At 49.6% G+C, this 25,346-nt stretch overlaps 1 protein-coding gene across 1 annotated transcript in view; it reads left to right on the forward strand.

Moving 5' to 3' along the window:
• Window positions 1-25,346, forward strand: part of CLNS1A (chloride nucleotide-sensitive channel 1A) — a 55,416-nt gene that overhangs the window by 28,551 nt on the left and 1,519 nt on the right. Inside the window, exons 4-6 of the mRNA XM_060235023.1 lie at window positions 4,229-4,339; window positions 15,173-15,346; window positions 19,107-19,201. Of these exons, the coding sequence (XP_060091006.1) occupies window positions 4,229-4,339; window positions 15,173-15,346; window positions 19,107-19,177 (356 nt within the window). The 3' untranslated portion in view covers window positions 19,178-19,201. The remainder of the gene's footprint in view (window positions 1-4,228; window positions 4,340-15,172; window positions 15,347-19,106; window positions 19,202-25,346) is intronic.

Raw genomic sequence — 25,346 nt, forward strand, 5'->3', positions numbered from 1 at the left:
CTTCCTTCCTTCCTTCCTTCCTTCCTTCCTTCCTTCCTTCCTTCCTTCCTTCCTTCCTTCCTTCCTTCCTTCCTTCCTTCCTTCCTTCCTTCCTGTTTGGTGTAGTGGTTAAGTGTGCGGACTCTTATCTGGGAGAACTGGGTTTGATTCCCCACTCCTCCACTTGCACCTGCTGGAATGGCCTTGGGTCAGCCATAGCTCTGGCAGAGATTGTTCTTGAAAGGGCAGCTGCTTTGAGAGCCCTTTCAGCCCCACCCACCTCACAGGGTGTCTGTTGTGGGGGAAGGAGATAAAGGAGATTGTGAGCCGCTCTGAGTCTGTGATTCAGAGAGAAGGGTGGGGTATAAATCTAGAGTCTTCTTTCTGCGAAATAGAAGGTGGACTTTCAGAGTGCTTGAGAGACGGAGCAGCCCAGAACTCCTAGAGCTGGGAAATGGCAGGCAAGCCTTGATGGTCTGATTCATTATAAGATAGTGTGTATGTGTGTGTGTCTGGGTAAAGGCTGTGGCTCAAAGGTAGAGCCTCTGCTTGGCATGCAGAAGGTCCCAGGTTCAATCCTCGCTTCTCCAGATAAAAAGACCAGGCAGTAGGTGATATGGAAGACTTCTGCCTGAAACCCTGGAGAGCTACCACCAGTCTGAGTAGATGTTGACCATAATAGACCACTAATCTGCCTTAGGTTTATTTAGAAAGGGCCCATGGCTCAGCAGCAGAGCCTCTGCTTGGTATGCAGAAGGTCCCAGGTTCAATCCTTGGCATCTCCAGTTGAAAGGACTAGGCAGGAGGTGATGTGGAAGACCTCTGCCTGCGATTCTGGAAAGCCATGGAGAGGGGCCGGGGTAGAGCACCTGCTTCACGCACAGAAGGTCCCAGGTTCAATCCCAGGCAGCTGCACTTAAAAGGATCTGGGAGGAGAAATGTGATGTGAAAGACATTTGCCTGAGACTCAGGAGAGTAGCTGCCAGTCTGAGTAGACAAGATCGGTAACCTGACACAAGTTCATTTAGATTGGGGCTGTAGCTCAGTGGAAGAGCCTCTGCTTGGCATGCAGAAGGTCGTAGGTTCAATCCCCAGCATCTCCAGTTGAAAGGACCAGGCAGGAAGTGATGCGGAAGACCTCAGCCTCAAACTCTGGAGAGACAGAGATGCGTTGTGGCTCAGTGGCAGAGCCTCTGCTTGGCATGCAGAAGGTCCCAGGTTCAGTCCCCAGCATCTCCAGATAAAAAAAAGAGCAGCAGTAGGGGATGTGGAAGACCTTAGTCTTAGACCCTGGAGAGACACAGATGGGTTGTGGCTCAGTGATAGAGCCTCTGCTTGGCATGCAGAAGGTTCCAGGTTCAGTCTCCAGCATCTCCAGTTGAAAGGACCAGGCAGGAGGTGATGGGAAAGACCTCTGCCTGAGACACTGGAGAGCAGCTGCCAGTCTGAGTAGGCAAGACTGACCGTGATGAACCAACGGTCTGACTCAGTATAAGGCAGCTGCGTGGGTCTCCGCGTCCAGCACGCTGGCCGTTCACATCTGTCTGAAGCTCCGTAGATGGGAGCGTGGCCACCATTCCCTGCTTTCTGAATCCAGTGCGGGTTTTGTTGAAGCCATCTCGTGTGCCTCTGTTGCGCCTTGCCCCGAATGCGGCAGTCGATCGAAGAAGTTAGCCAAAAACTTCTGGTTTTGTTGACCCGAGAGCCTGTGTTTCAATTCCTTAGCAGACGACTCGGAAGAGGCTGCCATGGGTAACGGGAACCAGGTGGAGGAGGAGGAGGAGGAGGACAGTGATGACGAGTTGGAGCCGATTTCGGAGTTCAGATTCATCCCCAGCGACAAATCAGCCTGTAAGTAGGAAAAGCTGACTGTACCTCGGATGAGCTCAGTAACTGTTGCACCGTCGGGCCTTGGAATGTGTTCATAGAGTTACAGAATCATAGAGTTGGAAGGGACTTCCAGGGTCATCTAGTCCCACCCCCTGCACAGTGCAGGGAATTCACAAATATCTCCCCCCCCCCCCCCCCCCCCCGCAATCACATACCCCCAGTCACCCCTGCTCCATGCCCAAAAGATGGTAAGAAACCTCCAGGCCAAACTGAGCTGGAGAAAGGTTCGTTCCTGACCCCCAAGTGGCAATCAGTATTTCCCAACTAGGTGTTGTGGGGTATAACTCTGTGGTTGTTAGAAGTGGGAAATACAATCGCTGACTCCATGTCTGAGTGGGTTCTTATCAATATTCTGTCTAAGCTGTGGAGTCTTGTGAGCAAAAATTCTACTTTCTGACCTGCTGCCATTAAAGTTGTGAGCTCCTGCATCAATTAGAAGAAGATGACTGCAGATTTATACCCCCCCTTCTCTCTGAATCAGAGACTCAGAGCAGCTTACAATCTCTCATATCTTCTCCCCCCACAACAGACACCCTGTGAGGTGGGTGGGGCTGAGAGGACTCTACCAGCAGCTGCCCTTTCAAGGACAACTCCTGTGAGAGCTATGACTGACCCAGGGCCATTCCAGCAGCTGCAAGTGGAGGAGTGGGGAATCAAACCCAGTTCTCCCAGGTAAGAGAGCTCTGGCTAACCCAAGGCCATTCCAGCAGCTACAAGTGGAGGAGCGGGGAATCAAACCCAGTTCTCCCAGATAAGAGAGCTATGGCTGATCCAAGGCCATTCCAGCAGCTGCAAGTGGAGGAGCGGGGAATCAAACCCAGTTCTCCCAGATAAGAGAGCTATGGCTGACCCAAGGCCATTCCAGCAGCTGCAAGTGGAGGAGTGGGGAATCAAACCCTGTTCTCCCAGATAAGAGAGCTATGGCTGATCCAAGGCCATTCCAGCAGCTGCAAGTGGAGGAGCGGGGAATCAAACCCAGTTCTCCCAGATAAGAGAGCTATGGCTGACCCAAGGCCATTCCAGCAGCTGCTAGTGGAGGAGCGGGGAATCAAACCCAGTTCTCCCAGATAAGAGAGCTATGGCTGATCCAAGGCCATTCCAGCAGCTGCAAGTGGAGGAGCGGGGAATCAAACCCAGTTCTCCCAGATAAGAGAGCTATGGCTGACCCAAGGCCATTCCAGCAGCTGCAAGTGGAGGAGTGGGGAATCAAACCCAGTTCTCCCAGATAAGAGAGCTATGGCTGACCCAAGGCCATTCCAGCAGCTGCAAGTGGAGGAGCGGGGAATCAAACCCAGTTCTCCCAGATAAGAGAGCTATGGCTGACCCAAGGCCATTCCAGCAGCTGCAAGTGGAGGAGCGGGGAATCAAACCCAGTTCTCCCAGATAAGAGAGCTATGGCTGACCCAAGGCCATTCCAGCAGCTGCTAGTGGAGGAGCGGGGAATCAAACCCAGTTCTCCCAGATAAGAGAGCACTGGCTGACCCAAGGCCATTCCAGCAGCTGCAAGTGGAGGAGCGGGGAATCAAACCCTGTTCTCCCAGATAAGAGAGCTATGGCTGACCCAAGGCCATTCCAGCAGCTGCAAGTGGAGGAGAGGGAATCAAACCTGGTTCTCCCAGATAAGAGTCCGCAAACTTAACCATTACACGAAATTAGTTTGCTCTAGGGCCATTTTTCCAGCTGAGACAAGAATGTGTGAGCTGGAGGCTAAAAAATTGTGAGCTAGCTCATGCTAACTCAGCTTGGAGGGAACGCCATTCTAGTTTGGTGTAGAGCCAGTTTGGTGTAGTGGTAAAGTGCGTGGACTCTTACCTTGGAGAACCGGATTTGATTCCCCACTCCTCCACTTGCAGCTGCTGGAATGGCCTTGGGTCAGCCATAGCTCTTTAGGAGTTGTCCTTGAAAGGGCAGCTGCTGTGAGTGCTCTCTCAGCCTCACCCACCTCACAGGGTGTCTGTTGTGGGGGAGGAAGGGAAAGGAGATTGTGAGCTGCTCTGAGACTAAGATTCAGAGTATTAGGTGGGATATAAATCCAATATCATCTTCTTATCTAAAGAACAAATCCCCACTCCGGTTGCATTCAGTTCCCCTTCCCTCTTCTTGCCCTTGGGGGCCTGCTAGGAACCCTCCGGGGGCCTGATTTGGCCCCTGGGCTGCATGTTTGTCACCCCTTCTCTACAGGGTCACTAAGTGAGCTGCAACGTGGTAGCATTTCCCCTCCCTATTAAATGGACCCCTGCAAGCCCTCCAGACGCAACCCCTTGGCATGTTGACTGAACGCTCGAGGAGGGAGAGCTGGCAGAGGTTCAGAGAGCTGACCAATCTTTTGCACTTGTTTTTTTTTTTTTTTGGTGGCCAGTGGATGCCATGTTCTCCGCCATGTGCGAATGCCAAGCCCTGCACCCGGATCCTGAAGACGAAGACTCGGACAACAATTACGACGGCGACGAGTACGATGTGGAGGCCCACGGTTAGTCCAGAGTCAGCATTTCAGAGTTTCCCCAGGGCTCTCTCGGGGCCACAGGAACAGGCCGATTTGTGTCTCCCCCTCACCACCTCCAGAAAGAAAGCGGAAAAAAATTCAAAATTATCTTTTTACCAGTTTTTTTTTTTAAATTAAGTTTCATACAGGGACAATTGGGAGGGGGTTGTGGGGAAAAGCAAGGAAAAGAGTGCAGAAAAAGAGAAAAATAGATTATAGTTATTTCTACTTTGGTGTATTGGTTAAGTGCACGGACTCTTATCTGGGAAAACCGGGTTTGATTCCCCACTCCTCCACTTGCAGCTGCTGGAATGGCCTGGGGTCAGCCAGAGCTCTCTTATCTGGGAGAACCGGGTTTGATTCCCCCCTCCTCCACTTGCAGCTGCTGGAATGGCCTTGGGTCAGCCAGAGCTCTCTTATCTGGGAGAACTGGGTTTGATTCCCCACTCCTCCACTTGCAGCTGCTGGAATGGCCTTGGGTCAGCCAGAGCTCTCTTATCTGGGAGAACTGGGTTTGATTCCCCACTCCTCCACTTGCAGCTGCTGGAATGGCCTTGGGTCAGCCAGAGCTCTCTTATCAGGGAGAACCGGGTTTGATTCCCCCCTCCTCCACTTGCACCTGCTGGAATGGCCTTGGGTCAGCCATAGCTCTCTTATCTGGGAGAACCGGGTTTGATTCCCCACTCCTCCACTTGCAGCTGCTGGAATGGCCTTGGGTCAGCCAGAGCTCTCTCATCTGGGAGAACTGGGTTTGATTTCCCACTCCTCCACTTTCAGCTCCTGGAATGGCCTTGGGTCAGCCAGAGCTCTCTTATCTGGGAGAACCAGGTTTGATTCCCCCCTCCTCCACTTGCAGCTGCTGGAATGGCCTTGGGTTAGCCGTAGCTCTCGCAGGACTTGTCCTTGAAAAGGCATCTTCTGTCAGAGCTCTCAGCCCCACGCACCTCACAGAAGAAGATGATATTGGATTTATATCCCACCCTCTATACCGAAGAGTCTGGAGCGGCTCACAATCTTCTTTACCTTCCTCCCCCACAACACACACCCTGTGAGGTGGGTGGGGCTGGGAGAGCTCTCACAGCAGCTGCCCTTTCAAGGACAACTCCTGTGAGTGCTATGGCTGACCCAAGGCCATTCCAGCAGCTGCAAGTGGAGGAGTGGGGGAATCAAACCTGGTTCTCCCAGATAAGAGAGCTGTGGCTGACGCAAGGTCATTCCAGCAGCTGCAACTGGAGGAGTGGGGAATCAGACCCGGTTCTCCCAGATAAGAGAGCTATGGCTGACCCAAGGCCATTCCATCAGCTGTAAGTGGAGGAGTGGGGAATCAGATCTGGTTCTCCCAGATGAGAGAGCTATGGCTGATCCCAGGCCATTCCAGCAGCTGCAAGTGGAGGAGTGGGGAATCAAACCCAGTTCTCCCAGATAAGAGAGCTAAGGCTTACCCAAGGCCATTCCAGCAGCTGTAAGTGGAGGAGGGGGGGAATCAAACCCGGTTCTCCCAGATAAGAGAGCTGTGGCTGACTCAAGGCCATTCCAGCAGCTGCAAGTGGAGGAGTGGGGGAATCCAACCTTGTTCTCCCAGATAAGAGAGCTGTGGCTGACGCAAGGCCATTCCAGCAGCTGCAACTGGAGGAGTGGGGAATCAAACCCGGTTCTCCCAGAGAAGAGAGCTCTGGCTGACCCAAGGCCATTCCAGCAGCTGCAAGTGGAGGAGGGGGGAATCAAACCCGGTTCTCCCAGATAAGAGAGCTCTGGCTGACCCAAGGCCATTCTAGCAGCTGCAAGTGGAGGAGGGGGGAATCAAACCCAGTTCTCCCAGATAAGAGAGCTAAGGCTGACCCAAGGCCATTCCAGCAGCTGTAAGTGGAGGAGTGGGGAATCAAACCCGGTTCTCCCAGATAAGAGAGCTCTGGCTGACCCAAGGCCATTCCAGCAGGTGGAAGTGGAGGAGTGGGGAATCAAACCCGGTTCTCCCAGATAAGAGTCCGCACACTTAACCACTACACTGGCTCTGTTGTTGGGGGGAGAAGATATAGGAGATTGTGAGCCGCTGTGAGTCTCGGATTCAGAGAGAAGGGCGGGGTATAAATCTGCAGTTCTTCGTATTCTTCTTCTTCAAAAGATGAAGAAAAAGTATATAGTTCATTACATCTGCAGGTATTCAGAATTACTACATAAGTATTACCTTTTACAAACTTTTGTGACCTTTTAGTATTTTTCATCAAATCCGACTGTTTTGTAAAGTATTTAATAGCAAACTCCAAATTTATATCTGTCATATTGCAAAGCCAGATTGAAATAGCCTTAATTTTTTTAAAAGGAAGAGAAGGAAAAGAGCAAGAAATCCTGGTCTTCGATACAAGCTTATAGACCGCCAATTTAGAGCAGCTCCAGCTGAGTCAAAAGCAAGAGTTAAAAGTCTGAGTTAAAAGCAAGAAAGTTTCAAAGCTAAAGATAAGGGTGTTCAAGAGAAAACTCTTAAGTGGAGAAGTTCAATTATAGTGCACCAGTTCTTCATCCTTTTTAATCTGCTCAATTGCCTGTAGCTCAGGGGTGGCCCATGGTAACTCTCCAGATGTTTTTTGCCTACAACTCCCATCAGCCCCAGCCAGCATGGCTAACGGCTGGGGCTGATGGGAGTTGTAGGCAAAAAACATCTGGAGATCTACCATTTGCCACCCCTGCTGTACCTCATAGCAGATGGAAGACCTTTATTCAGTCATTTATTAAAACAGTTGCATCCTGTCTTTCTTCGTGGCTCGGGGCAGCTCACGACAACAGTTAAAAACATTTCCAGCTAAAGCCAAAAATAAAACAGCAAACCCCAAATCTCCCCCCTGCCTTTAAAAGATGCCTGCCATTCAAGCTCTGCCAAAGTGGCAGGCTTTGAAGTGCCTCTTGAGGTTTCCAAGGAGGGGGTCGCTCTCTGGGGAGCCAATTCCACAAAGCTGGAGCCACGATAGAAAAGGCCCTGGGCTATGACTGCTTAAGAACATAAGAGAAGCCATGTTGGATCAGGCCAATGGCCCATCCAGTCCAACACTGTGTCACATAAGAACATAAGAGAAGCCTTGTTGGATCAGGCCAATGGCCCATCCAGTCCAACACTCTGTGTCACATAAGAACATAAGAGAAGCCTTGTTGGATCAGGTCAATGGCCCATCAAGTCCAACACTCTGTGTCACATAAGAACACAAGAGAAGCCATGTTGGATCAGGCTAATGGCCCATCCAGTCCAACACTCTGTGTCACATAAGAGAAGCCATGTTGGATCAGGCCAATGGCTCATCCAGTCCAACACGCTGTGTCACAATGTGGCCAAAAAAATTATATATACACACACACATACATATACACACTGTGGTTAATAGCCACTGATGGACCTCTGCTCCATATTTTTATCTAACCCCTCTTGAAGCTGGCTAAGCTTGTAGCCGCCACCACCTCCTGTGGCAGTGAATTCCACATGTTAATCACCCTTTGGGTGAAGAAGTACCTCCTTTTATCCGTTCTAACCTGACTGCTCAGCAATTTCATCGAATGCCCAGGAGTTCTTGTATTGTGAGAAAGGGAGAAAAGTACTTCTTTCTCTCCTTTCTCCATCCCATTCATAATCTTGTAAACCTCTATCATGTCACCCCACAGTCGACGTTTCTCCAAGCTAAAGAGCCCTAAGCGTTTCAACCTTTCTTCATAGGGAAAGTGTTCCAAACCTTTAATCCTTCTAGTTGCCCTTTTTTGCACTTCTTCCAATGCTATAATATCCTTTTTGAGGTGCGGTGACCAGAACTGCACACAATACTCCAAATGAGACTGCACCATCGATTTATACAGGGGCATTATGATACTGGCTGATTTGTTTTCAATTCCCTTCCTAATAATTCCCAGCATGGCGTTGGCCTTTTTTATTGCAACCGCACACTGTCTTGACATTTTCAGTGAGTTGTCTACCACGACCCCAAGATCTCTCTCTTGGTCAGTCTCTGCCAGTTCACCCCCCTTGGCCACCTTAAGCGATGGGAGAGCCAACAGACGGCTGTCCGAGGACTGTTGTTGGCACACAGGGATGTATGGAAGGAGGCGGGCCCTTCCGATAGGTGGTCTCGAGCGATGAAGGGCTTTAAAAGTCATAAGCAGCACCCTGCATGCAATTGGGAAAGAGCTCTTGTAGCAAACAATCCAACATTAAGAACCAGGCTTTTGAAAGAAAGATGCGCGTGGTCGGTCAGTCATTACGCATTGCTAAAGAGAACGTTTTCACAGCGTATGGCTGGGTATCGATAGGCTTCGGAACTAGATCACGACAGATCTGTTGATAGATGTGAGTCAGGGCAAGCCGAAGTGATCCTCTGATTAGATTCAGGCGGGGTGCTGTGTTGGTCTGAAGCAACAGCGCAGGGGTGGCCAAACTTGCTTAACGTAAGAGCCACGAAGAACAGACATAGATAGATAGATAGATAGATAAATTTATTGTCATTGTTCTCAAAAAAGGAAAATGAGAGCAACGAAATGAGGTGCTCTTCCACAAACATACCAACACATCAACACTAAAGAAAAGACATATACATAAACAATTTAAATACATCTAAAACAAATAACCATTCCTTACATTACATTACATTAGCCTACATCTAAAACAAATAACCATTCATAACCCTGCATTTAGCCTAACCACAGCACTTGGATAGAAGCTGCCCTTAAATCTATTTGTCTTAGCCTTCAACACTCTGTATCGTCTGCCCGACGGTAAGATCTCAAATAGCAAGTGGCCCGGATGTGAAGGGTCCTTTAAGATCATTTGTATCTTCCTTTTACATCCCATATTATACAGATCCACCAATGAGCCATCCGGTGTTTGGGAGCCACAAGACATGAATGGCAGAGGCCTGAGCGCTTCAAGGCAGGCAGGCAAATAGATGGGGGATGGAGAGGTGGAAAGAAAGCAACTTTAACTTTAAATGCATTCTCCAAGCTGCCAGCTGGCTTGGCTTAGAGAAGTGATTTAAGGAGACAAATGCCTTCTTCGAGCTCTGCCGATGGGGTGGTGAAGAAATTGGATTTATAACCCACCCTCCACTCCGAAGAGTCTCAGAGTGGCTCACAATCTCCTTTACCTTCCTCCCCCACAACAGACACCCTTTGAGGTGGGTGGGGCTGGAGAGGGCTCTCACAGCAGCTGCCCTTCAAGGACAACCTCTGCCAGAGCTATGGCTGACCCAGGGCCATGCTAGCAGGTGCAAGTGGAGGACTGGGGAATCAAACCCGGTTCTCCCAGATAAGAGAGCTCTGGCTGACCCAAGGCCATTCCAGCAGCTGCAAGTGGAGGAGTGGGGAATCAACTCCGGTTCTCCCAGATAAGAGAGCTCTGGCTGACCCAAGGCCATTCCAGCAGCTGCAAGTGGAGGAGTGGGGAATCAACTCCGGTTCTCCCAGATAAGAGAGCTATAGCTGACCCAAGGCCATTCCAGCAGCTGCAAGTGGAGGAGTGGGGAATCAAACCCGGTTCTCCCAGATAAGAGAGCTCTGGCTGACCCAAGGCCATTCCAGCAGCTGCAAGTGGAGGAGGGGGGAATCAAACCCGGTTCTCCCAGATAAGAGTCCACATGCTTAACCACTACACCAAACTGGCTCTCTTAGAGCCACAGAACAGAGCCACATGTGGCTCTTTCACACGTATTGTGTGGCTCTTGTAGACCCCACTGCCCCATCAGCCAGCTTGAAGAAGGCATTTTTCTCTTTCAATCTTTTCTCCAAGCCAGCTGGCAGCTTGGAGAATGCATTTAAAGTTGATTTCTTTCCACCTCTCCTTCCCTGTCTATTTTCCTCCCTTCCTCCGACATCTGATGTTCTCGTCTTGCGGCTCTCAAACGTCTGGCTTTTATTTTGTGTGGCTCTTGCATGGAGCAAGTTTGGCCACCCCAGCAGCTTTGACTGACACCTCTGTGACAGATATCGAATTGCCTTGTTCATTGCCTCTTTCTCCCCCTGCTTAAAAACGTCCGTGTGTATCAATTGGGGGGTTAGATTTGGAACCTAGAACATCATTTCAGGGAGTTAGCCGTGTCAGTCGGCAGTAGAAGCGCTGGATTCGATTCCAGTAGCTCCTCAGAAACCAACAAGAATTTCCGGTTAGGAGCTTTCCGAGAGTAAAAGCTGTCTTTGTCCGAGAGCGTTGACTCTCAAAAACTCATACCCTGAAAGCAATCTTGTTTGTGACTCAGTGGCTGAGCATCTGCTTGGCAAGCAGAAGGTCCCAGGTTTGATCCTTGGCATCTCCAGTTAAAGGGCCGGGCAGGAGGTGATGTGGAAGACCTCAGCCTGAGACCCTGGAGAGCAGCTGCCAGTCTGAGCAGACAGGACTGACCCTGGTGGACTGAGGGTCTGATTCAGTGTAAGGCAACTTCACGTGTTCAGGTGCTACTGGGGTCAGATCTGGCCGGCTTAAACAAGCATTCCATATTTCACACTGCTGATTTTTTGGTATTGAAGGAAGAACCCGAAACAAATTTACAGAGAAGGCAGAGACGTGGCCTCAGTCAGTTGAACATATGAAACTGCTTCAGACCCTTGGCCTGTCAAGGTCAGCGTTGTCTGCTCAGACTGGCAGCCGCTCTCCAGGGTCTCAGGCTGAGGTCTTTCCCATCACCTCCTGCCTGGTCCTTTTTAATTGGAGATGCCGGGGATTGAACCTGCAACCTCCTGCATGCCTAGCAGAGGCTCTACCAGTGAGCCATGGCCTTTCCTGTGAAGCATACTGAAGCAGATCTCTGGTCCGTCAAGGTCAGTCTTGTTTACTGGCATTGGCTCTTCAGGGTCTCGGGCAGATGACTTTCCCATTGCTTACTGCCTGCTCCTTTTTTCTGGAGATGCCTAGGATTGAACCTGGGACCTTCTGCTTACCAAGCAGATGCTCTACCACTGAGCTACAGCCCCACTGTATGTCTCTCCAGGGTCTCAGGTTGAGGTCTTTCCCATCGCCTACTGCCTGGTCCTTTTAACTGGAGGTGCCGGGGATTGAACCTGGGACCTTCTGCTTACCAAGTAGGTGCTCTACCACGGAGCTTGGAACCCTCCACAGACTGGTGCCAGTTCTCCAGGGTCTCAGGCAGAGGTCTTTCATGTCCCCTATTGCTTGGATGTTTTATCTGGAGATGCCGGGGATTGAACCTGGGACCTTCTGCATATCAAGTAGAGGCTTTGCTACTGAGCCACGGGCCCTGTCTAAATGAACCCAAGGCAGATTAGTGGTCTATTATGGTCAATGTCTACACAGACTGGTGGCAGCTCTGAAAAAAGAGTCTTTTGCCCCATTTGGGGCATGGATTCCCAACAACAAAGTTTTTTTATAATTCAGCGTCACTTCCACCACAATATATCTGCCGTTATCATCTTTAAAAATTAATTTTGGGTCTAAATCTTGTTTGATATAAAAAACTACGCCCCTTTTTTTTCTCCTTGGCCAATGAACAAAATTCCATACCAAGTTGCTTGTTCCATAAAAATTTGTAATCCGTTTGTTTGATATGTACTTCGTGCAGGCAAATTTTGTTGCATTTTTGTTTCTCAGTCCAGTGAAAAATTGCCCTTTTTTGTGGCGAATTAAGTCCATTTATATTCCAAGATATTAATTTGTAATCCATAGTGATTTTTATTCTTGATCTTTTCCCCCAAAGTCCTCATGCTCCCCCCAAAACTTTGTCATTTCCTGAGTATTTGTGATGGTAAATCTCCGTCCTTTAAACTCGAAGCTTAAACCCTCTGGGAGTTCCCACCTGTATCTCATTTCTTTTTCTCTCAGCTTTTCTGTTAATTTTTATAGAGTCTCCTGTCGCTGATAACTTTCCTTGGCAATTCTTTCATGATTCTTACTCTACTGCCATCCACCTCCAATGTGCTTTTAAATTGTTTACTAAGAATTCTTTCCACCATATCCCTTGTCACAAACCTCACCACCACGTCTCTTGGTAGTTTATTTCTTCTGGCATACTCTGAATTTACCCTGTAAATGTAGTCATAGAAGTGACCAGTTTCATCTGGGTTGTCTTCTAAAAATTCAGCAATAATTTTTATTATATATGTCCTTAGATCAGTCTCAGTAGATTCAGGCACTCCTCTTAGCCGAATCTTATTTTCCATTCATTTGCAGCCTTATAGTAATGCTTTCTCCTGCATTTTTTTGAATAGTGGAATCCACCATGACCATTCTTTTGCGTTGGTCTTTCACCTTTTCTTCCACCTCTTGAACTTTCTTTAACGCTGCTTGAGAGTCTTTTCTGAGATCTTCAATGTCTTTTTTGATTTCTTTTTTGATTTCTTCTGCAGTGGACTCAGTGTCTTTTTTTTAGTTCTTTCTTTATTTCTGTTTTTGCTTCCTTTATTACCTTTATCAGTCTTACTTCCATAGCCTCCATTGCATCTTGCCATTTGGCCATTTTTTCTTCTTCAAGTGACCCAGCCCTCATTCTGATCTGCTTTGTTACTGGTTTTTGCCCAGCCGTCACTTCTTGCCCATTACTTGAATAGGCTTAAATAGGCTCCAAAGCTGACCTCTCGAATTTAAATTTCAAGTACACAGTCTTGTAGATTAGAACATGCCCTTTTATATGAGCCCAAAATCGCCATTCTCTGATGCCCCCGAGTCCAGATATTAATTTTTTAAAGTTGCTTTTTTTACAAAATGGCGTCCGCGGCTTTTCTGTCCTTTTAAAAAGTTTTTTTCTTTTTTCTCCAAAACTGCACCAAAATTAAATCTGAACATATAATCCAATAGAGTTCATCTTTTTATGACGATATCTGCCGGCTCCGCTATTTTTTAATGTCCCGTTTTCTTTTAATAATAATAATAATTATTATTATTATTTTATTTGTATCCCACCCTCCCCGCCGAAGCAGGCTCAGGGCGGCTCACAGACATGGAAAATACCATGATTACAACAATACATTATACAGTAAAATACATTAAAAACCATTAAATAAATAAATAAATAAATTAAAACCATTACACTTACAATTAAGGTGCTATAGTACAAAACCTATCGGATAATAATAATAATAATTTTATTTGTATCCCGCCCTCCCCGCCGAAGCAGGCTCAGGGCGGCTCACAGACATTAATTAATTTTTAAAATTTTGACCTTCTTGTAATGGCTGCTGGTACTTCTCTATGATTTGAGTTCCTAGAGAGGGCTGGGAGGCCTGTTACTTTCCCTTCTCTTAATGGCTCCTTCCTTCCCGTCTTGCCACGAAGTCTCGTTTTCGATGGTAAAAAAAGTCTCGCGTTATTTCAATGACGACATTTCCTGTGTTGTGTTCATCAGTCAGCAGTTCTCTCGGAGGGGGTTGTCTGTTCCCGATCGCAGGTATTCCAAACAATGTTTGCTTTTCTTCTTTTAGTCTTAATCCTCCAATATCTCCAGTTCCAATTTTTATCCCTCCTTTATCTTCCTTAAATTAAAATGGTATATTTGGATCCAGACCTTTGTTTTTGTTTTTGATTAGTCTTTTATAAGTCCCGGAGTGATAGATAAAAGATCTTTTCCCTTTAATGCCGATATCCTTCTGCACACTGCTCTTTTTGAAAAATAGATGTTAATCAGTCCCAAAGAAGCTTTGAATCTCGGTGAATTTAAATCGACTTAATGACCTCAGAGATCCTCTGTAGATGATTGAATGCAGTCCTTCTCGGGGGGACTCATCAAAGCCAAAAAGGAACCCCACTGGAGTCCCTCGTCAGCCAAAGTAAATCCCCTCAGAACTTGATATGCATATCTTAGCCATCTCCCTGCCTGGAAGAGGTAGGCAGCAGGTGTTAAGATCACCTTCTCTCCCCACAACAGAGGTTCTGATCTGCTCATTGGCTGAAGAGCAGCTCAGTCCTCCGTGACCAAAACCCGGCATACCAAGTAGAGGCTCTGCTACTGAGCCACGGGCTCTGCCTAAATGAACCCAAGGCAGATTAGTGGTCTATTATGGTCAATGTCTACTCAGACTGGTGGCAGCTCTCCAGGGTCTCAGGCAGAGGTCTTCCACATCACCTCCTGCTTGGATGTTTTATCTGAAGATGCCGGGGATTGAACCTGAGACCTGCGTGCCAAGCAGACGCTCTACCACTGAGCCACAGCCTTCCTTACTGGTTGTTGAACATATATGAACATATGAAGCTGCCTTATACTGAATCAGACACTTGGTCCATCAAAGTCAGTATTGTCTTCTCAGACTGGCAGCGGCTCTCCAGGGTCTCAAGCTGAGGTTTTTCACACCTATTTGCCTGGACCCTTCTTAGTTGCAGATGCCGGGGATTGAACCTGGGACCTTCTGCTTCCCAAGCAGATGCTCTACCACTGAGCCACAGCCCCATTCATGGCTCTCCAGAGTCTCAAGCTGAGGTTTTTCATGCCTACTTGCCTGGACCCTTTTTAGTTGGAGATGCCAGGGATTGAACCTGGGACCTTCTGCTTACCGAGCAGATGCTCTACCACTGAGCCACAGCCCCATTCATGGCTCTCCAGAGTCTCAAGCTGAGGTTTTTCACACCTATTTGCCTGGACCCTTTTTAGTTGGAGATGGCGGGGATTGAACCTGGGACCTTCTGCTTCCCAAGCAGATGCTCTACCACTGAGCCACCGTCCCTCCCCAAGAAGGAGTTGCAAGAAGCAGGGCAGGTTGATCTCAGGGTTCAGAGTCACCAAGATCCTCCACCGATCAGCAAGCACAGACTTGAAGGATCAGAGTGAGGCTGCTGTGCATGGGGACGCTGCTGTTTTGGGCTGCCAGCTAAGGACCTGGCGGGGGGCTGACTTTTCACCTTTTTCTCCCCCACAGAGAGGGGTCAGGGCGACGTTTCGTCATTCTATACGTACGAAGAAGGCCTCTCTCATTTAACTGCTGAGGGCCAGGCTACCCTGCAGAGACTGGAAGGCATGCTGGCCCAGTCGATAAGCTCTCAATACCACATGGCTGGCGTCCGGACAGAAGATTCCGTCAGAGATTTTGAAGGTGAGGGCTCGGACTTGGCTTTGCTGAGCATCGAAATTCAGGAATGAAGCGCAACAGGGTTTTGAGGTGAAATTGCTGAACAGTCGGGTTAGAACGGATAAAAGTAAGCCCTTCTTCACCCAAAGCGGGATTAACGCGTGGAATTCACTGCCACAGGAGGTGGCGGCGGTTACAAGCCTAGATGGCTTCAAGAGGGGATTGGATAAGCATCTGGAGCAGAGGTCCACCAGTGGCAATTAGCCACAGCGTATTGTTGGAACTCCCTGTCTGGGGCAAATGATGTTCTGTATTCTGGGTGCTTTGGGGGGCATAGTGGGAGGGCTTCTAGTGTCCTGGCCCCACTGGTGGACCTCCTGATGGCATTTGGGTTTTTTGGCCACTGTGTGACACAGAGTGTTGGCCTGGATGGGCCATTGGCCTGATCCAACATGGCTTCTCTTATGTTCTTATGTGACACAGCGTTGGACTGGATGGGCCATTGGCCTGATCCAATATGGCTTCTCTTATGTTCTTATGTGACACAGTGTTGGACTGGATGGGCCACCTGCCTGATCCAACATGGCTTCTCTTATGTTCTTATGTGACACAGTGTTGGACTAGATGGGCCATTGGCCTGATCCACCATGGCTTCTCTCATGTTCTTAGGTGACCTCATTATAGACAGTGAGTTTCTTTTGATTACTAAGAATACACAGGAGGTGTTTTTGGAAGACTGTTCTGCCAATAACACCTTCTTGACTGAGGTGCACAACTTAAAAAAAAATGCAAGTGGACAATAGGATTTCTGGACTGGAGCTAAGAGGCTGCCTACTGACAGCAGTGGTTTGTATTTAAGAACCTAAGAAGAGCCCTGCTGGATCTGATCGGGGTCCTTCTAGTCCAGCCTCCTGTCTCACACAGTGACCAACCAGCTCCTCTGTAAGGCCAACAACAGAAGAAAATGAAGAAGATATTGGATTTATATCCCGCCCTCCACTCCAAAGAGTCTCCAAGTGGCTCACAATCTCCTTTATCTTCCTCCCCCACAACAGACACCCTGTGAGGTGGTTGGGGCTGGAGAGGGCTCTCACAGCAGCTGCCCTTTTGAGGACAACCTCTGCCAGAGCTATGGCTGACCCAAGGCCATTCCAGCAAGTGCAAGTGGAGAAGTGGGGAATCAAACCTGGTTCTCCCAGAGAAGAGTCCGCACACTTAACCACTACAACAGGGTATGGAGGCCGAGGCCTTCCCCTGATAAGAACCTCAGAAGAGCCCTGCTGGATCAGACCAGTTAGGGTCCATCTAGTCCAGCCTCCTGTCTCAAAAGGTGGCCAACCAGTTCCTCTGGAGGATCATCAAAAGGGCAGAGAGGCCAAGGTCTTCAAAGAACCTAAGAAGAGCCCTACTGGATCAGGCCAGTGGTCCATCTAGTCCAGCATTCTGACTCACACAATGGCCAGCCAGTTCCTCTGAAGGGCCAACAAGAAGGCATAGAGGCCGAGGCCTACCTAAGAACATCAGAAGAAGCCTGGATGGGCCACTGGCCTGATACAACATGGCTTCTCTTATGTGACGCAGAGTGTTGGACTGGATGGGCCACTGGCCTGATCCAACATGGCTTCTCTTATGTTCTTATGTGACACAGAGTGTTGGACTGGATGGGCCATTGGCCTGATCCAACATGGCTTCTCTTATGTTCTTATGTGACACAGAGTGTTGGACTGGATGGGCCACTGACCTGATCCAACATGGCTTCTCTTATGTTCTTATGTGACACAGAGTGTTGGACTGGATGGGCCATTGGCCTGATCCAACATGGCTTCTCTTATGTTCTTATGTGACACAAGAGTGTTGGACTGGATGGGCCACTGGCCTGATCCAACAGGGCTTCTCTTATGTTCTTATGTGACACAGAGTGTTGGACAGGATGGGCCATTGGTCCGATCCAACATGGCTTCTCTTATGTTCTTATGTGACACAGAGTGTTGGACTGGATGGGCCACTGGCCTGATCCAACAGGGCTTCTCTTATGTTCTTATGTGACACAGAGTGTTGGACAGGATGGGCCATTGGTCCGATCCAACATGGCTTCTCTTATGTTCTTATGTGACACAAGAGTGTCGGACTGGATGGGCCACTGGCCTGATCCAACAGGGCTTCTCTTATGTTCTTATGTGACACAGTGTTGGACAGGATGGGCCATTGGTCTGATCCAACATGGCTTCTCTTATGTTCTTATGTGACACAGAGCGTTGGACTGGATGGGCCACTGGCCTGATACAACAGGGCTTCTCTTATGTTCTTATGTGACACAAAGTGTTCGACTGGATGGGCCACTGACCTGATCCAACAGGGCTTCTCTTATGTTCTTATGTGACACAGAGTGTTGGACTGGATGGGCCATTGGCCTGATCCAACATGGCTTCACTTATGTTCTTATGTGACACAGAGTGCTGGACTGGATGAGCCACTGGCCTGATCCAACAGGGCTTCTCTTATGTTCTTATGTGACACAGAGTGTTGGACTGGATGAGCCACTGGCCTGATCCAACAGGGCTTCTTTTATGTTCTTATGTGACACAGAGTGTGGGACTGGATGAGCCACTGGCCTGATCCAACAGGGCTTCTCTTATGTTCTTATGTGACACAGAGTGTTGGACTGGAGGGGCCATTGGCCTGATCCAACAGGGCTTCTCTTACGTCCTTATGTGACACAGAGTGTTGGACTGGAGGGGCCATTGGCCTGATCCAACATGGCTTCTTTTATGTTCTTATGTGACACAGAGTGTTGGACTGGATGGGCCATTGGCCTGATCCAACATGGCTTCTCTTATGTTCTTATGTGACCCAGAGTGCTGGACTGGATGGGCCATTGGCCTGATCCAACAGGGCTTCTCTTATGTTCTTAAGTGACACAGAGTGTTGGACTGGATGAGCCACTGGCCTGATCCAACAGGGCTTCTCTTATGTTCTTATGTGACACAGAGTGTTGGATTGGATGGGCCATTGGCCTGATCCAACAGGACTTCTCTTATGTTCTTATGTGACACAGAGTGTTGGACTGGAGGGGCCATTGGCCTGATCCAACATGGCTTCTCTTATGTTCTTATGTGACACAGAGTGTTGGACTGGATGGGCCATTGGCCTGATCCAACATGGCTTCTCTTATGTTGTTATGTGACCCAGAGTGCTGGACTGGATGGGCCATTGGCCTGATCCAACAGGGCTTCTCTTATGTTCTTATGTGACACAGAGTGTTGGACTGGAGGGGCCATTGGCCTGATCCAACATGGCTTCTCTTATGTTCTTATGTGACCCAGAGTGCTGGAGTGGTTAGCCCATTGGCCTGATCCAACAGGGCTTCTCTTATGTTCTTATGTGACACAGAGTGTTGGACTGGATGAGCCACTGGCCTGATCCAACAGGGCTTCTCTTATGTTCTTATGTGACACAGAGTGTTGGACTGGATGGGCCATTGGCCTGATCCAACAGGGCTTCTCTTATGTTCTTATGTGACACAGAGTGTTGGACTGGATGGGCCTTTGGCCTGATCCAACATGGCTTCTCTTATGTTCTTATGAGGTGGCACCCCAGGCAGTTTCCTACCTCGCCGACTCCTACGCGCCAGCCCTGGTCAGGGGTGGAGTGCAACAGTGACCCTTCAGGCCTCTTACGCACCCATGACCGCACAATACTCGAACTGACAGACTTTTGCTAGCAGGGGGCGCAAGTTCTTCCGTGGCTTGTAAACTTGCCTCCTTCTCTTTGCGTTGCCTTCCAGATGGCATGGAGGTGGATGCGTCATCGCCAACCGTCGCCGGGCAGTTTGAAGACGCGGATGTCGATCACTGAGGAGGATGGCGGGCAGCTGCTCAGGTTTACATTCCTGGGTTTTTTTTCCTCCTTTCTCTAAAGATTATTTCTCTACCCCCAAGACCTTGTAGCTCATTAGTTGACTGAAAAATACCCAGTTTTGTGTGTTTTTTAAAGAAGATGATGATATTGGATTTATATCCTGCTCTATACTCTGAATCTCAGAGTCTCAGAGCAGTCACAATCTCCTTTACCTCCCCCCTCCCCACAACAGACATCTTGTGAGGTGGGTGGGACTGAGAGGGCTTTCCCAGCAGCTGCCCTTTCAAGGAGAGAGTCTCAGAGTGGCCTACAATCTCCTTTCCCTTCCTCCCCCACAAAAGACACCCCATGAGGTGGGTGGGGCTGAGAGGACTCTCCCAGCAGCTGCCCTTTCAAGGACAGAGTCTCAGAGCGGCCTACAATCTCCTTTACCTTCCTCCCCCACAACAGACACCTTGTGAGGTGGATGGGGCTGAGAGAGCTCTCACAGCAGCTGCCTTTTCAAGGACAGAGTCTCAGAGCGGCTCACAATCTCCTTTCCCTTCCTCCCCCACAAAAGACACCCCGTGAGGTGGGTGGGGCTGAGGGGGCTCTCACAGCAGCTACCCTTTCAGGGACAGAGTCTCAGAGCGGCTCACAATCTCCTTTCCCTTCCTCCCCCACAACAGACACCTTGTGAGGTGGGTGGGGCTGAGAGAGCTCTCACAGCAGCTGCCTTTTCAAGGACAGAGTCTCAGAGCGGCTCACAATCTCCTTTCCCTTCCTCCCCCACAACGGACACCCTGTGAGGTGGGTGGGGCTGAGAGAGCTCTCACAGCAGCTGCCTTTTCAAGGACAGAGTCTCAGAGCGGCTCACAATCTCCTTTCCCTTCCTCCCCCACAACGGACACCCTGTGAGGTGGGTGGGGCTGAGAGGGCTCTCACAGCCGCTGCCCTTTCAAGGACAGAGTCTCAGAGCGGCTCACAATCTCCTTTCCCTTCCTCCCCCACAACGGACACCCTGTGAGGTGGGTGGGGCTGAGAGGGCTCTCACAGCCGCTGCCCTTTCAAGGACAGAGTCTCAGAGCGGCCTACAATCTCCTTTACCTTCCTCCCCCACAACAGACACCTTGTGAGGTGGGTGGGGCTGAGAGAGCTCTCACAGCAGCTGCCCTTTCAAGGACAGAGTCTCAGAGCGGCTCACAATCTCCTTTCCCTTCCTCCCCCACAACGGACACCCTGTGAGGTGGGTGGGGCTGAGAGAGCTCTCACAGCAGCTGCCCTTTCAAGGACAGAGTCTCAGAGTGGCCTACAATCTCCTTTCCCTTCCTCCCCCACAACGGACACCCTGTGAGGTGGGTGGGGTGAGAGAGCTCTGACAGAAGCTACCCATTCAAGGGCAACCCTGTGAGAGCTCTGGCTGACAAAAGGCCATTCCAGCAGCTGCAAGTAGAGGAGTGGGGGAGCAAACCCGGTTCTCTCAGATTAGAGTCCGCGCACTTCACCACGACACCAAACTACACCAAAATCCATCCTCTGCTCAAATTATGATGAGAATATAGTTCTTAAAAATGCATATATAAGAGGAAGTAGGGCAATCGCTTGGTGGTTTTTTCTTCTGTGCACTTCATGGGATGTTGGGTGGCTGAATTCAGGTTCTTGGGGATATTCCATTTCACACTCACACAGCTGTTCACTGGTCTGTCCATGGGTACTTGCCGATGGGTAACTGTGGGGAGCCTCCATATTCAGAGGCAGTGAGGCAACATCAGAGGAAGGCCTCAGCCTCTCTGCCCTGCAGTTGGTCCTCCAGAGGAACTGATTGGCCACTATGTGAAACTGGATGATGAACTAGATGGACCCTCCCTGGTCTGATCCAGCACGGCTCTTCTTATGTTTGGCGTAGTGGTTGTGTGCGGACTCTTATCTGGGAGAACCCGGTTTGATTCCCCACTCCTCCACTTGCAGCTGCTGGAATGGCCTTGGGTCAGCCAGAGCTCTCTTATCTGGGAGAACCGGGTTTGATTCCCCACTCCTCCACTTGCAGCTGCTGGAATGGCCTTGGGTCAGCCAGAGCTCTCTTATCTGGGAGAACTGGGTTTGATTCCCCACTCCTCCACTTGCAGCTGCTGGAATGGCCTTGGGTCAGCCAGAGCTCTCTTATCTGGGAGAACTGGGTTTGATTCCCCACTCCTCCACTTGCAGCTGCTGGAATGGCCTTGGGTCAGCCAGAGCTCTCTTATCTGGGAGAACCGGGTTTGAGTCCCCACTCCTCCACTTGCAGCTGCTGGAATGGCCTTGGGTTAGCCAGAGCTCTCTTATCTGGGAGAACCGGGTTTGATTCCCCGCTCCTCCACTTGCAGCTGCTGGAATGGCCTTGGGTCAGCTACAGCTCTCTTATCTGGGAGAACCGGGTTTGAGTCCCCACTCCTCCACTTGCAGCTGCTGGAATGGCCTTGGGTCAGCCAGAGCTCTCTTATCTGGGAGAACCGGGATGATTCCCCGCTCCTCCACTTGCAGCTGCTGGAATGGCCTTGGGTCAGCCATAGGTCTGGCAGAGGTTGTCCTTGAAAGGGCAGCTGCTGTGAGAGCCCCCTCAGCCCCACCCAGCTCACAGGGTGTCTGTTGTGGGGGGAGGAGGTATAGGAGATTGTAAGCCACTCTGAGCTTCTGATTCAGAGAGAAGGCGGGGTATAAATCTGCAGTCGTCTTCTTTCTTCTTCCATCATCATCCCTTGACCAGTATGCTTTGTTGTTGGCTGTCCAGAGGAACTGGTTGGCCACTATGTGAGACAGGATGCTGGACTAGATGGACCAGTGGTCTGATCCAGCAGGGCTCCTTTTGTGTTCTTATGAAAGTCCTGGCCTTTATGCCCTGTTGTTGGCTGTCTAGAGGAACTGGTTGGCCACTATGTAAGACAGCATACTAGACTAGATGGACCACTGGTGTGATCCAGCTTGGTTGTTCTTATGGTTCTTATCAGGGGAAGGCCTCAGCCTCTCTGCCCTGTTGTTGGCCCTCCAGAGGAACTGGTTGGCCACTGTGTGAGCCAGGAGGCTGGACTAGGTGGACCACTGCTCTGATCCAGCGGGGCTCATCTGGTGATCCTGTCAAAACATGAAAACATCAAATTGGATATTAAGAAATCAAATATTCTGTCTTCCCCTGTCCCACTGAAGGCTGTTATGCTCCTTGAAACGCAGTCCCTGTGATGTGTCTGGAGAGGGGGAATCAGTGGAGGGACACCCCCTCCCCCCATGCACGCCCCAGGGTCTCAAGATCCAACCTGCTGATGGGTTTGTCTGTGCCAGAGTTCCCTTGTAGATAGATCCCAGTAGGCAGCCGTGTTGGTTTGAAGCAATAGAGGAAAGGTTGAAGGAGCTGGGGATGTTTAGCCTGGAGAGGAGGCGACTGAGAGGTGATAGGATCACCACCTTCAAGTACTTGAAGGGCTGTCCTGTAGAGGATGGTGTGGAATTGTTTTCTGTGGCCCCGGAAGGCAGGACCAGAACCAATGGGTTGAAATGAAATCAAAAGAGTTTCTGAGTCTTCCTGACCGTTAGAGCGATTGCTCAGTGGAACAGGCTTTCTCCGGAGGTGGTGGGCTCTCCTTCCTTAGAGGTTTTTAAACAGAGGCTAGATGGCCGTCTGACAGCAATGAAGGTCCTGTGAATTTAGGGGGAAGTGTTTGAGTTTCCTGCATTGTGCAGAGGGTTGGACTAGATGACCCTAGAGGTCCCTTCCAGCTCTATGATTCTATAAGAAAGCAGTAGACAAGTGCACCTTTAAGACCAACTAAGTTTTAATTCAGAATGTAAGCTTTCGTATGCTCTTAAGCAGACTTCATCAGACAAAATGGGAATGGAAGCAGCAGTTCTTAATATAAGTGGGAAGAATGGAATCATGGGAATGTTTTTAGCAGATTAAAAGAATCGCAAATAGGGATCTGTGTTTATTAGTGTTAGGGCAGAGCAGGGCCGAAAAAACTCTGGAGGGTGATAAAAGAGCAGACTGCTGTCATAGGTGTGAAGTGCCATAAATCTAGGTAACTTTCTTGCTTTGTTAGTTTAAAGAGAGGGCATGGTTTCTCAAGAGGTTATAACATCCATTATAGTTTGCCATTGCAAAAAAAAAGGAAGACATTAGGATACAGTGGAGTTCCCTTGTGTTATGCCATTGTTTGGCCATCCGTCTTGCAGTAGTGCATACTTTTGCAATGACGAGCAGATCTTTAATTGCACATTGGCCCGCATCCCATCTCTTTTGGGGGGGGGCGGGGGGAGATTCATCCCTCCCGTCCCAACCTTCAGCGCGATGCCCTGCCATGCTGCTTCAGGGAAATCCTTGCACCGAAATATATAACAGCCCTCCGCTTCCACATTTCAAAGCAGCGCTTGCTGGTGGAGGAGGGGCATCTTGCTACGTTTGTCTAAACGGGGAGAGTTGTTGCAGAATAAGCACTGCTTTAAATTAGTTTCAATCCACTGGGGTGGTGGGGTGGGGGGGGGAGAAGAAAGGGGAGTGGACCACTAATTGGTGAGAGGAGCAAGGATGTGGAGCTAACCATGCACACGCAGTCTGGTGCAGAGCTGCCAAGAGTTCCCTTGTGCGTGCTGTGGTTCATTTCTGCACCTCTGGCTCCGAGCCTGTATATCTTTCTGCAGCCGGGCGCTCTGCTATTGCTTGCTCAGATAAAATATGTGATAGCCAGTTTGAGTCAGTTTGGTGCTAGTGGCTAAGTGCAGACTCTCGTCTGGGAGAACTGGGTTTGATTCCCCACTCGTCCACTTGCACCTACTGGAATGGCCTTGGGTCAGCCATAGCTCTCTTATCTGGGAGAACCGGGTTTGATTCCCTGCTCCTCCACTTGCAGCTGCTGGAATGGCCTTGGGTCAGCCAGAGCTCTCTTATCTGGGAGAACCGGGTTTGATTCCCCACTCCTCCACTTGCAGATGCTGGAATGGCCTTGGGTCAGCCAGAGCTCTCTTCTCTGGGAGAACCGGGTTTGATTCCCCACTCCTCCACTTGCAACTGCTGGAATGGCCTTGGGTCAGCCAGAGCTCTCTTATCTGGGAGAACCGGGTTTGATTCCCCACTCCTCCACTTGCAGCTGCTGGAATGGCCTTGGGTCAGCCAGAGCTCTCTTATCTGGGAGAACCAGGTTTGATTCCCCACTCCTCCACTTGCAGCTGCTGGAATGGCCTTGGGTCAGCCAGAGCTCTCTTATCTGGGAGAACTGGGTTTGATTCCCCACTCCTCCACTTGCAGCTGCTGGAATGACCTTGGGTCATCCAGAGCTCTCGTAGGAGTTGTCCTTGAAAGGGCAGCTTCTGGGAGAGCTCTCTCAGCCCCACCCGCCTCTCCAGGTGTCTGTTGTGGGGGAGGAAGATAAAGGAGATTGTGAGCCACTCTGAGATTGAGAGTGGAGGGCAAGATATAAATCCAATAGAAGAAGATGACAACAGATTTATACCCCACCCTTCTCTCTGAATCAGTCTCAGAGTGGCTTACAAACTACTTTACATTCCTGCCCCACAACAGATGTCCTGTGAGGTACGTGGGGCTGAGAGAGCTCTGACAGAAGCTGCCTTTTCCAGGACAACTCCTAGGAGAGTTATGGCTGACCCAAGGCCATCCCAGCAGCTAAAGTGGAGGAGTGGGGAATCAAACCCCGTTCTCCCAGATAAGAGAGTTCTGGCTGACCCAAGGCCATTCCAGCAGCTGCAAGTGGAGGAGTGGGGGAATCAAACCTGGTTCTCCGAGATAAGAGTCTGCACACTTATCCACTACACCAGACTTGCTCTCATCATCCTCCTCCTCCTCCTCCTCCTCATCATCATCATCATCACCACATAACATAACTTCACACACCACACATACACCACAAAACATAACACAACACATAGCAAAATATAACATAACAGACCTGTAACATGCTTTAAATAGATACCTCCCAATGTCTGCTATCTTACTTGTGTAGCTGAGCACAGTTTTTGAGGTTTCTTCTTTTGGGAATTGGGGAAGGGATCAGTGACTGCTAGAGAGTGCGTTCAGTCTCAACTCCATGGCTGCACATTCCCCACGCACGGCACATTCTTAGCTACCCTGTGCATCTGCCGGTAGGCTCTTGTAATTTTTGAAAAAGGCAGACGTGAGCTAGGCTTGATTTGAGGGGATTAGATCAAC

This window comes from Heteronotia binoei, chromosome 3 (genome assembly GCF_032191835.1).
Source record: "Heteronotia binoei isolate CCM8104 ecotype False Entrance Well chromosome 3, APGP_CSIRO_Hbin_v1, whole genome shotgun sequence".
Classification (NCBI taxonomy): domain Eukaryota; kingdom Metazoa; phylum Chordata; class Lepidosauria; order Squamata; family Gekkonidae; genus Heteronotia; species Heteronotia binoei.